At 51.8% G+C, this 13,293-nt stretch overlaps 2 protein-coding genes across 6 annotated transcripts in view; one reads left to right on the forward strand and one right to left on the reverse strand.

Annotated features, from left to right (window-relative positions):
- Window positions 1-13,293, reverse strand: part of LOC107523668 (merlin) — a 263,651-nt gene that overhangs the window by 23,611 nt on the left and 226,747 nt on the right. The window lies entirely within an intron of this gene.
- LOC103119336 (NF2, moesin-ezrin-radixin like (MERLIN) tumor suppressor) overlaps window positions 10,936-13,293 on the forward strand; it is a 58,522-nt gene continuing 56,164 nt past the window's right edge. For all 4 annotated transcript variants that reach the window (XM_060192872.1, XM_060192873.1, XM_060192871.1 and 1 more), the window contains exon 1: window positions 10,936-11,121. In XM_060192872.1, coding sequence (XP_060048855.1) covers window positions 11,008-11,121 — 114 coding nt within the window. In that variant the 5' untranslated portion in view covers window positions 10,936-11,007. The remainder of the gene's footprint in view (window positions 11,122-13,293) is intronic.

The raw sequence follows: 13,293 nt of genomic DNA on the forward strand, positions 1-13,293 counted from the left end.
GAAGGACAGACACCGTACTACACCGTGTGGGCTGAGAGGGACTCAGTGGGCGCTGGGAGGAAGGAAGGACAGACACCATACTCCACCCTGCGGGCAGAGGGGGGCTCAGCCGGGAAGGAAGGAAGGACAGACACTGTACTCCACCCTGTGAGCGGAGGGGGGCTCAGCCGGGAAGGAAGGAAGGACAGACACCGTACTCCACCCTGCTTGCAGAGAGGGGCTCAGTCAGCGCCGGGAGAAGGACAGACACCGCAGGCTGGCGCTCTCGGAGGGTTGTGCATCCACAGCCGGAGGCACGGGTTCGATTTCTGTGCCACCGGCAGCACAGAGAGCAGGGCCCCGGGCACCCAGACCCCCAAGAGCCCGCACTCTCACCATCCAGGGCTGACCAGAGCTCCCTGGCCCACACCGGGAAGCAGGGAAGCACAGCCCGTGGGAGACGGCTGCAGGCGGGGGCCAGAGGTGCCAGTGTGGTTCAGGCCCAGCTGGGAAGCCTCAGGCGGCAGGGGCCAAGTCCCAGAACCCCTGTCCCTGGGGTTCTCACTGCCACAGGGGCTACTGGGACTTGATGAGAGCTCAAACGCCAGGGCCTGGGTAGTTCACTCAGTAAGGTGTGTGCACAGCCCAGGTTCTATCCCCTCTGAAGATTCCTACAGGCGCTTCCGCCAAGCCATCTTCGAAGCAGCTTCCCAAGCCATTCCTCGTGGGAGACGTGCTAACTATACACCTTGTCTTGATGCTGAATGCGAGCAACTACTAAAGCAGTATGATGAGTCGGGCGACCCAGATGTGGCCGACCATCTCATTGCCTCCCTGGATGCAGCACACCAAGCCCGCTGGCAACAACTCACGGAAAGTCTGAACTTCACCCACTCAAGTAGGAAGGCCTGGAAGCTTCTTCACAGACTGGGTGCCGGTAGACAACCCCCTCCTGTCTCCCATCCTCCCGTATCTCCAAACTCAGTGGCCAGTCACCTAACTCAAGTTGGACGTGCAAAGATCGACCCAGTCTGGAAAAGAGAAATTTCCCACGAGTGGTCATCCCACTTCCAGTTATCTTGTCCATCTCTAAAACTCTCTCCCTTTACACTGTCTGAACTGGAAGACGCTTTGAAGAGGGTTAAACCGGGAACAGCTGCTGGCTATGATAACATCACCCCAGAACTCATTCTTAACCTGGGCCCCGCGGCAAAGAAGTGGCTCGCTTCATTCCTGTCCCACATCTTAGAATCTGAGTCTATGCCCAAAGTTTGGCATCGTGCGAAGATTATAGCGGTTTTGAAACCAAAGAAAGACCCAACACTGGCCGCCAGCTATAGACCAATTTCTCTCCTCTCCGTGTGTTACAAACTCCTTGAGAGGCTGCTTCTGTCACGTATTTCTCCTCTTACAGAGAAATTCCTATCACCCACCCAGGCTGGTTTCCGCCTAGGAAGATCTACCTGCGAACAAGCCCTGGCCCTCTCAACTTACATTGAAAATGGATTCCAGAAGAATTTAAAGACGGGTGCTGTCTTTGTTGATCTCACAGCAGCCTATGACATGGTCTGGCACCGTGGTCTCCTGGTCAAGATCTCAAGATGCCTGCCTCCATGGGTGGCCAACACTATATCGTTTCTTCTCCAAAACAGAAGATTCCGGGTACATCTGGGTGACAAGTCTAGCAGATGGAGACTTGTCTCTAGTGGCCTCCCCCAGGGCTCTGTTCTGGCTCCTACACTATTTAATATTTACATCAATGACCTCCCAGAAACTTCTTCAAGGAAGTTCATCTACGCCGATGACATCTGCTGTGCAACTCAGGCATCCAAGTTCAACATCCTCGAGGAAACACTCACGAAAGACATGTCTCTGATATCTGATGACTGTAAAAAATGGCGACTAATTTCTAGCACTGCAAAAACGGTATCATCTGTTTTTCATCTACGCCATGCCTCGGCCTCACGTGAGCTTAATGTGCAGCTTGGCGATACGAGAATCCGGCATGAAGCCCAGCCAGTCTATTTTGGCGTTACTCTCGATCGCACTCTGTCATTTCACAAACATCTCATAAATACTGCAGCAAAGGTGGGAGCGAGGAATAACATCATTGCAAGACTGGCCAGCTCCTCATGGGGTGCGAGCGCTTCCACACTACGATCATCCTCTCTGGCATTATGCTATTCCACTGCAGAATACTGTGCCCCAGTATGGTTCCGTAGCCCCCATGTCCACTTGGTCAATTCCAAATTATATTCCTCCATGAGGATAATTTCTGGAACCATCCGTTCCACCCCGGTTCCATGGCTGCCAGTTCTTAGCAACATCGCCCCGCCAGATATTCATTGGGATGCGGCATCATCTAAGTTCATTTCCCATGTCTACGCTCGACCGGACCTGCCAATATACATGGATATCTTCGCCCACCCTGTCCAACGCTTGACGTCTCGTCACCCAATCTGGTCCCCTAAGCCTACACTGAACTTCTCTGTTCCAGTCTCTTGGAAACAGAGCTGGCAGTCAGCTGAGGTAAAGAACAAACACCTCATCACAGACCCCTGCAAGCGTCAACCCGGCTTTGACCTAGGAAGTTATGATTGGGCCCTCCTCCATCGCTATCGAACAGGCCATGGCCAGTGCACTGCTATGTTCCATCGCTGGGGAGCCAGAGACGACCCAAACTGCCCCTGCGGCTACAGACAGACTATGACCCACATAGTCAACGACTGCCACCTCTCCAGATTCAAAGGAGGTCTCGAAACTTTACATCAGGCTCAACCTGATGCTGTTGACTGGCTACGGAAGAAGGGCAAACGCTAGAAGAAGAATTGGAATTGCAGGAATGGATTTGTTGGTAAGATCACTGAACAGACGCCAGTTTGCTTTCTGAAAGTTCCATCTTAGTTTCTCCGAGCACAGAATCAGTGGGAGCTGGAGACCAATGTGGATGATAGCTGGGCGGTGATGACTGTGCGGGAAGATCTTGAGAACTTGTCTCGTAGCGGGAAAGGCTTGGCTGTTGACTGTGCTAATCCAGCACAGGTCGGGTGACGAGTCTTTATTCCATCTAGCACTGTGAAAAGAGCCTGGCTGTTTGGGATCGTATAATAGGGAGAGGTCATTCGCTGAAGCCCAGTCGGCTAAGATAGAGCCGTCAGCACGAGTGGAGGAATATCCCCAGTCTTGGTGATGACTATTAAAGTCTCCAACGTAAACGGCTGGGTGATTCGGGCTAGGCAGGACCTCATTATCCCATGAGGCACTGGGAGGCTTATATACGTTGACGAGCTGAATAGTTCCAATAGTAATGGAGTCTTAGAAGGTCGAAGAGGCCGTATGGTAAACGTCTGCAAGACACGATTTGGCGTAGATGGCTCGGCCGTGTTTAGGATGGAGCTTATAGCATATTAAATCGAATTCACTGATGGTGAATCGAGCAGCTTCATCGACTGCTATATGTGTTTCTTGTAGGCAGATAACATCTGCCTGATGCTGTATCACCAATTGACCAATAAACGCGTTTGGCAAAGGACAGCCTCTCAACATTAAGTTGGAGGACTCAAAGAGCAGGACCAACAGCTTGAAAGCTGTCAGGAGCTGCTTGTTGCTGGCTTTGAAAGTGACTGGGATCCATGTGGATTCAGTCGGCTAGGAAGGATCGACAGTTTCCCCAATGAATGGGTACTCACGAGATGCACCACGGGAAGGTCGATCCAATGCATCCCAAGGAAGGCTGTGCGCTGACCACTGAGCCTCCCTCAAGGCCCTGCCTCCCAGCACCCCGGGCTCTTGTTGTGCCCCGCCTCAAACACGCCCTATAGCCTGCAGGTCAGACACATGAAGGTGCTCCCCACCCAGCCGCTTCCTCAGGACACACCCAGGCCCTGAGGATGGGGAGGGCAGAGTGAGAAGGTGCCCTGCTTTGAGCAGGTGGAAATCAAACTCCCCCCTGCACGGGGGAGAGGCAGTGGCACCCCTGTTTGAGTGTACATGCTGTCAAGTATAAGACCCTGGTTCCCACTGTCAGGGGAAGTTTCACGAGCACTGGAGCAGGGCTACAGGTGTCTGTCTGTCTGTCTTCTCTACCGCCACCTGCCCTCTCAATCTCTCTGTCCTATCAAATCTAAGTAAAATAAAGCAAAACAAGTTTTAAAATGTTGTTCTTTTTTTTTTTTTTTTTAAATTAACCAGAGCACTGCTCAGCTCTGGCTTATGGTGGTGCAGGGGACTGAACCTGGGACTTGAGTCACAGGCATGCCAGTTTGTTTGCATAACCATTATGCTATCTACCTCTGCCCTGAAATGTTCTTTTTTAAATTGTTGATTGGGACAGGGTGGTGACACACCTGGTCGAGCGCACACGTTACAGTGCACAAGGACCCAGGTTCTAGCCCTCAGTCCCCACGTGCAGGGGAAAGCTTCACGATGATGAAGCAGGGCTGCAGGCGTCTCTCTCCTTCTCTGTCTTCCCCTTCCCTCTCAATTTCTGACTGTCTCTATCCCTTAAGTAAAGATAATAGAAAAAAAAAAAACCCAAAAACGACTGACTGACTTAATGAGTGTGTGAGAGAAAGCGTGAGTATTGTTCTGACATTTTGCAGTGCCAGAGACTGGACTCTGGTCTCTCCTCAGAGCCGCTCCTCCCTCACATCTAATAACTCTGCCTCCCACATCAACAAATCAAGAAAGAACTCAAGGAAAGCAGAAATGAGCCTGTGCTGTCCTCCACCCCACTCCCCTAGGGCTTTCTGAACTGCCGTAATTTGTCACCACGCCTTTGCAGATCGGACGCCCGAGGGTCACCCTGGTGCCCTAGCACTTTCCCGGCTAGGACCTCTCTGCGGGCATGGGCCTGAGCCAGTCACCGGGGAGGGTGGCAAGGCCTGTGGCAGGCCGTCTGGTGTGTGCTCAGGGGTCCTGAGGGCCAGGCGGCAGGGCATTTACAGAGTTTGATCCTGGCACCTTAGGGTGCCAGGTACGAGCAGCACTCTTCTCTCTCTCATTTAAATAAATGAAACTTTTAAAATTGATTAAATACATAAAAAAGAGAGCGCTCAGAACATTAATAAATCAATAAATAAAAATGGCCTCCAGGAGCAGTTGATTCCTGGTGCAGGCACCAGCCTCTGTGATACTCCTGGTGGAAAAAATCAATCAATCAATCAATCAATCAATCAATCAATCAAGAAAGAGGCGCCAGGAGGTGGCACACACATCACAGGGCAGAAGGGCTTGGTTTCCCCCATCCGCAGCGAGAAATCTTCATGCGTGGTGAGGCAGGGTTGCAGGCGTCTCTGTGTTTCTCTTACTCTCTATGTCCCCTACCTTCTCAATTTCTGTCTTGTTGGGAACATGTGTGAGCCTGATAGAGCTTAGGGAGAACCACCCCCATCTTTGGATGGAGGTCTGAGAAGATAACCTCTTGGTGAGTCTCTCTCAACCGAGGTGAGCATAAGGGGGGAAACTCAGACTTGGTTCTTTCCTTCTTGACTCTCAGGCCCACAGATACCCCAGTACTTCCCTCCATTAACTGCAGGCCACATGGCCACAGATTCACTCATTCAAAGTCACCTTCTGATCACAGAAGAACACACCTTATCACACACTTCATCACACACCTCAGACCCCAGCCAAGAGAAATTCCAAACTATATGGCCTTTTGATATCCATCTTCTCTCTGTCTCACCCTACGGGTTTAACCCCTATGCTTCTCTCAAATACCTTTGGATAATTAAGTTGTTTGTGTCATGGAGAATAACTGTCTTGTATCTCATCAATTCCTGTCATACCAGCCCTCTACCTTAGGGGCATGCTGACTGTTAAGAAACCTGTAATTTCTGACATATTTCAACAATAATCACCCCCATTGATTTTCTATTTAACTCATGTCTATTTGCCAATAAATGGACTCTAGGATCCTGGGACTCTAGGACTCAGATTCTAGGCACGCTAAGAGTCCCCTGGTGTCTTTTACTTCGTGTCACCCCTGTCGTGAGCAAGAAAGAACCAACCCGTTACCTTTCCCCTGGAGACCACCCCGCCGGAGAGGAAGAGAGATACCCCGAAAATAAATGGCCCGGCCGTGGCGGTGTCACCGGCTCTTTACGGATGGCTCTATGCGCAGGTCCAGCTGCTCTCAGAGAATTGCACCTCCAGCCCCTGGGAGACTCCACACAAGCGGAACAGGGACGGGGAAGCTTTGATTTCTGGCTGTCTGGTACGGGCAGGAGCCTCACTGTCAAGTCCACCTTTCTGGAGTGCACACCCTGTGCTGTTATCAGTTATGGAAAGAGTGGCCCGGGAGGTGGCACAGTGGATAAAGCCTTGGACTCTCAAGCATGAGGTCCCAAGTTCAATTCCTGCCAGATCATGTACCAGAGTGATGTCTGGTTCTTTCTCTTTCTCCTCTTATTTTTCTCATTAATAAATAAATAAAATCTTATTTTCATTTTTAAAATTATCATTATTTATTTATTGGATAGAGAAAGCCAGAAATTGAGAGGGAAGGGGATAATAGAGAGGAAGAGAGACAGAGAGACACCTGCAGCCCTGCTTCACCACTCGTGAAGCTTTCCTACACGAGTGGTGAAGTTCCTCCTCCTACAGGGGAGGAACTGGGGACTTGAACCTGGTCCTTTCAAACTGTAACATGTGTGCTCAACCAGGTGAGTCACTACCCAGCCCCCGCAATAATTAAAATCGTAAAAAAAAAAAACCACACACACAGGCAGAGTACCACTGCATGTAGTCGGGCAGTGGTGCAGCGGGTTAAGCGCAGGTGGCACAAAGTGCAAGGACTGGTGTAAGGATCCTGGTTTGAGCCCCTGGCTCCCCACCTGCAGGGGAGTCACTTCACAGGTGGTGAAGCAGGTCTGCAGGTGTCTGTCTTTCTCTCCTCCCCTCTGCCTTCCCCTCTATTTCTCCATTTCTCTCTGTCCTATCCAACAACAGCAATAACAACAAAGAACAACAACAATAACTACAAGAATAAAACAGCAAGAGCAATAAAAGGGAATAAAGAAATAAATATTTTTTAAAAACTAAAGCAATAGCAAGATCATTGTGGCGTTCACGGAATAGAGCCGTAGTGATGCACAAGCCCCGAATCCACGCCTTTGGGGTGGCTATCGGTGATTAAGACAGGCCAGCTGCCGGGCACACGGTGCTGCTGTTTCAGGGTCGTGCCCACAGCTAGGCAGAGCGACGGAGAGATGCACAGCCACACGCAAGGCCAAGCCCCAGCAAGTGGGTGTGGGTGCACAGATGCTCGGGGGTGCGGTTCCCTCCCTCACCCACAGGGGGCGGTTGGAACAGAAGGTTCTGGATCATGTGAAATTACAGATGGTGTCATTCCTGAGACACCCGGCAGCCCATTCCTGCAGTGGAACTGTGTCCTGTGAGATCACAGAAAACAGACATTCAGTCCCTGCGGCCCTTGCAGTGAATTACCTAGGTGACAGGAACATCTGCTGTTAAGGAGGTGGTTCTTACCATGGGAAGCAGGGTTGGGGTGGGGTTTGCTGGCCACCAGAAAAAAAACACAATTTCAGCATCACTAGGTTCAAGCTGATATGTATACAGCCTCCAGGGTTATCGCTGGGGCTCACTAACTGCACTAGGAATCCACTACTCTTGGAGGCTATTTTTTTTCCTTTGGCTGCCCTTGTTTATTGTTATTATTATTATTATTTTTAAAGTGGTGGATTCATTTTAAAAAAATTTTTGTTGTCCTTATTGTTTTATTATTGTTGTTGATGTTGTCATCATTGTTGGATAGGACAGAGAGAAATGGAGAGAGGAGGGGAAGACAGAGAGGGGGAGAGAAAGATAGACACCTGTAGACCTGTTTCACCACCTGTGAAGCGACTCCCCTGCAGGTGGGGAGCCGGGGCTCGAACCTGGATCCTCATACTGGTCCTTTTGCTTTACACCACGTGCACTTAACACACTGCGCTACCACCGACTCCCGGTGGATTCATTTTTTTAAAAAAAGATTTTATTTATTTATGAGAAAGATAGGAGAGAGAAAGAATCAGACATCACTCTGGCACATCTGCTGCCGGGGATCGAACTTGGGACCTCATACTTCAGAGTCCAAAGCTTTATTACTGCGCCACCTCCCGGACCACTATTGTTATTATTATTGTTGTTATTGCTGTTGTTGTTGGATATGACAGAGAGTAATGGAGAGAGGAGGGGAAGACAGAGAGAGGGAGAGAAACACAGACACCTATCTACGGCCATACCACGCTGAACACGCCCGATCTTGTCTGATCTCTGAAGCTAAGCAGGGTCGGGCCTGCTTAGTACTTGGATGGGAAAGAAGGACAGACACCTGCAGACCTTGTGAAGCTACCCCACGGCAGGTGGGGAGATGGGGGCTTGAAACAGGATCCTTGTGCTTTGAGCCATGTGCGCTTAACCTGCTGCGCTACTGCGGCCCCTATTTCTTTTATTTATTTGTATGCTATAGAGAATTTCACATGTGGTCCAGGAGGTGGCGCAGGGGATAAAGCAGTGACTCTCCAGCATGAGGTCCTGAGTTCAGTCCCTGGCAGCACATGCACCAGAGTGACGTCTGGCTCCATATGTCTCTTTCTCTCCTATCCTCTTCATGGATAAATGAATAAAATATATTTTTAAAGATACTTATTTCCTGTGGTCCAGGAGGTGGCGCAGTGGATAAAGCAGTGACTCTCAAGCATGAGGTCCTGAGTCCAAGCCCTGGCAGCACATGTACCAGAGTGATGTCTGGTTCTTTCTCTCTTCCTATCTTTCTCATGAATAAATAAAATATTTAAAAAATATTTATTCCCTTTTGTTGCCCTTGTTTTATTACTGTTGTTACTATTTTTGTTGTTATTGATGTCATTGTTGTTGGATAGGACAGAGAGAAACGGAAAGAGGAGGGGAAGACAGAGAGAGGGGAGAGAAAGACGGACAACTGCAGACCTGCTTCACCGCCTGTGAAGTGACTCTCCTGCAGGTGGGGAGCCGGGGGCTTGAACCGGGATCCTTACGCCGGTCCTTGCGCCATGGGCACTTAACCTGCTGTGCTATGCCCGATTCCCAAAATATTTTTTTAAAAGAGAGAGAGAGAGAATTTCATGAGAAAGAAGGAAGCCAGAGCACTACTTCCACATATGCTGAGCAAGAGATGGGGCCAAGTCCTTCTGGCTTGTGAGCCCTGTGCTTCATGTGTTTGTTCCAGCTATTTTCTCTGTAGTCGCTCTGCAAACACTTAAGGTCCTCGGACTGACTGGGAATTTGCCTCTAGGCAGAGCCTGGTCTGGACAGTGTTTAACTTTAGAATCACCAGAGGAAGTTGTCAAAAAAGTGAAAATAGGGGCCATGGAGATAGTACAGTGGTTATGCAAAAAGACGTACACTTCTGAGATTCTGAGGTTTCAGGGTGAATCCTGGCAACACCATCAGCCAGAGCTGAGCAATGCTGCAGCAAAAAGAAAACAAACAAACAAGCACGGAGCTCCAGTGGCGCCATCGGTCAGCGCGCGGTATTTATACAACAAACAAACAAGCAAACAGAAGTGGCAGGCAGGCAGCACGGTGGTCACGACGCACGGGATTTGGCAGTGTAAAATCTGAATTTGACCCCTGCCACTGAACATGCAAGAACGATGCTCCGGTTTGCTCTCTCTCTAAAAGAAGGAAATCTGAGTCTGGCAGGGGCACGGTTGAGTGTGCACATCGCCATGAGCAAGGACCAGGTTTGAGTCCCTGCTCCCACTTGCGGAGGGGGAGGGAAGCTTCACAAGTAGTGAAGCAGGTTTGCAGGTGTCTTTCTGTCTTTCTCCCTATTTGCTTCTCTCTTCTCAATTTCTCTCTGTCCTATCAAATTAAGAAAGAAAGAAATGAAACGAAAAAGAAAGAGAAAGAAAGCAAGAAAGTAAGTGACCACCTATAGCTGTGGATCTGTCATGCAGGCAACATGCCTCAATGATAACCCTGGTGGCAGTAAAAAAAAAAATTAAATTAAAGGGAGTCGGGCAGTAACATCGCCAGTTAAGTGCAGGTGGCACAAATCACAAGGACCGGCGTAAGGATCCCGGTTCGAGCCCCGGGCTCCCCATCTGCAGGGGAGTCGCTTCACAGGCGGTGAAGCAGGTCTGCAGGTGTCTGTCTTTCTCTCCCCCTCTCTGTCTTCCCCTCCTCTCTCCATTTCTCTCTGTCCTATCCAACAACGAAGGACATCAATAACAACAATAACTACAACAATTAAAAAAACAAGGGCAACAAACGGGAAGAAATAAATAAGTAAATAAATATATAAAGCAGCGGCTAGTGCATGTCGTCAGGTGTCAAGCGTGCAGACCTGCCCGGTGGGAACCAGCATTTCCAGGGCGCCTGGCCTGCCGCTACCGCCAAGGGCCGCGCCCGCTGGACCGGGTGTCCGTCTGTCCCTCTGTCCCCGGACCCCTGCGCCTCCGGAGCCCCGTGTCAACCAGGGCCTCGCACCCCAGGGCTGTGCTCTGGAATGAACGTCCGTTCCCTGGGCGCGGTGTGTCTCTCAGACCCGGTGCCCCTGGACCCGGCGACCCCGGCACCGCGCAGCCCGCGGGACAGACTCCGGCCCCGCACGTCAATCAAGCTTGCCGCTCCGGAGGAGGCGGTCCCTGTGCGCAGAAGCCCTGGAGTGACAGCGGCGGCAGCCATTCCGCGCAGACTCCTGTGCGGGGGAGGGGCTGGAGCGAGAAGCAAGCTCTCTATTGGTGGACCTCCGGGGGGTGGGCGGGGCTGAGCCGGAGATCCCGCCTCCCTGAGGGTTCGGCCAATGGGCACGTGCTGCGAGGCGGGCGGGGCCCTCACGGGGGCCGTCGACCAATCGGGGCGCGCGGGCTGGGCGGAGCGTTAGGGCGAGGCGGGAGAAGCGGGGCGCGGGGCGACGCGGTGACACCCGCGCACGTGCGCCGCCTGCGCGGCCGAGCTCGGCGCGATCGCTCGCGGGGCAGCCTCGGGCGGTCGGGGCGCGGCGGCCGGGTTGCAGGGGGGCTAGCGCCGTGCGCCGCCATGGCCGGGGCCCTGGCCTCCCGCATGAGCTTCAGCTCGCTCAAGAGGAAGCAGCCCAAGACCTTCACGGTGCGCATCGCCACCATGGACGCCGAGATGGAGTTCAGCTGCGAGGTAGGGCCCGACGGCGCGGCTCAGGCGTTGTTCCCGGGCGGGCCGGCCCGCGGGGAGGGCGCACGCGGCAGGGGCCCGGCGAGGACGCGGGTTCGAAGCCCCGGCGCCCACCTGCAGCGGGAGCCGCACGAGTGGCCGGGCGGGGCGGCGCGGCGGGTGTCTCTCCGTCTCCCCGTCTCCCCCGCCCTTCTTCTTCTCTCTCCGTCTCCCTCCAATAATAAATCGATTAAGTTGGCGGGGGCCGGGCGGGAGCGCAGCGGGTTAAGCTCACAGGGCCCGAAGCGCGAGGACCGGAGAGAGGATCCGGGTTCGAGCCCCCGGCTCCCCACCTGCAGGGGAGTCACGTCACAGGCGGTGAAGCAGGTCTGCAGGTGTCTGTCTGTCTCTCCCCCTCTCTGTCTGCCCCTCCTCTCTCCATTTCTCTCTGTCCTATCCAACCATAACAATAATAACAATAACAAGGACAACAAAACGAGGGGGGGAAAAATGGCCCCCTGGAGCAGCGGATTCCTGGTGCTGGCACCAAGCCCCGGCGGTAACCCTGGAGGCAAGAAAGAAAGAAAGTTAAAATAACAAGGCGCAACAAAAGGGAATAAATAAATTAATATTAAAAAGAAATTAAAAAAATAATAAAAGAAGAAAGTTGGTGCCGGGATCCGGCCTGGGACTTGTGGGGCTCCGGCACGAAGTCCGGTGTATTGGCTGCTGTGCAAACTCCCTGCGGCCTGTCCGGTTTTCTGGACTTCAGCAGATCTGATGTAGCTCCGAGAGGAAAAGTTGAGCTGATAGGAAGGTCTATGCGGGCGGGGTGATAGCATCACGGTTCCTAGGAGACTTTTTAAAAAAAAAAATCTTTATTTATTCCCTTTTGTTGTCCTTGTTTTATTGTTGTAGTTATTATTATTGTTGTTGATGTTGTTGTTGGATAGGACAGAGAGAAATGGAGAGAGGAGGGGAAGACAGAGAGGGGGAGAGAAAGACAGACACCTGCAGACCTGCTTCACCGCCTGTGAAGCGACTCCCTGCAGGTAGGGAGCCCGGGGCTCGAACCTGGATCCTTACGCCGGTCCCTGTGCTTTGCGCCACCTACACACACACACACACACACACACACACACACAGGAGCTCAGCTCTGGTTTATGGTGGTGCCAGGGATTGAACATGGGACTTCAGAGCCTCAGGCATGAGAGTCTGTTTGCATAACCATTATACTATCTCTTCGCCCAAGAGAAGGTATCTTTACTCATTTTTCCATCTAGTTTCCAGCATGGTGGTAGGTAGCAGTCGTTTATGACATGACATAGAGTCAGATCTTGGGAGTCGCCTCATTTAGGGTGTGGGAGGTAGCATAATCGGCTTGCCTGAGACTCCAGAATCCCAGGTTCAGCCCCTGCAGCACCATGAGCCAGAGCTGACTGGTCGTCTGGTCTGAACAAGGAAATAAAATCAGCTGGGGGCGACTTGGGCGCCTCAGGCTTGCAAGTCCTGTGCTCTGCCAGTTGAAACACCTCCCTGGCCAGTATCCCAGGGTCTTCAGAGCCCCGGGTCGTCTGTGAGCTGGTGTTTCAGTGCTGGAGAAGCTATGAGACCACAGTTTTGCAGCCCCTTCCCTTGCCCTGGTGTAGGGGTTTTCAGGACAGGGAGAAGCAGGCTTTCAGCGTCCTAGCTCCTGACCTGTTCCCTCAGGTCATGATTGTATTTGCTGAGAGTGTGGAACGTTGATTTCCTCTACAATCTCAGGCCTGACCCAGCTCATTTGTTCCCGTCAGCATTTAAGACATTGTTATTAATCGGTACCCTAAAGGTGCACAAAGTTTGCCACAGTTCAAGTCTAACCGCTGCATTGTCAAAGGTCAATACACTTCTGACTAACTTGGTTATAGTAAAGAAATCAAAGAAGGAAGTGTATGCAAGAACTGGGTGTTTTGCTGAGAGACCTTGGGGACAGAACTGTGGATTTCGTGGGGGTGGGGGTGGGGGTCCTATGCTGCTCTCTGGAGGACCCAGCACAAATCACCTCTCGATTAGGTTATTTGGGGAGCGAGTTATGTCCCAGGCATTGGTTTCTGTTTCTGTTTTTCAGTTGGTGTAACTCACACCCAGGGCCTGCCCTAAGTACTGAGCCAGCTCCCTGGCCGTCGTATTTTTGGCCGACCCTGGGATTTCATGGTT

This window comes from Erinaceus europaeus, chromosome 6 (assembly GCF_950295315.1).
Source record: "Erinaceus europaeus chromosome 6, mEriEur2.1, whole genome shotgun sequence".
Lineage (NCBI taxonomy): Eukaryota > Metazoa > Chordata > Mammalia > Eulipotyphla > Erinaceidae > Erinaceus > Erinaceus europaeus.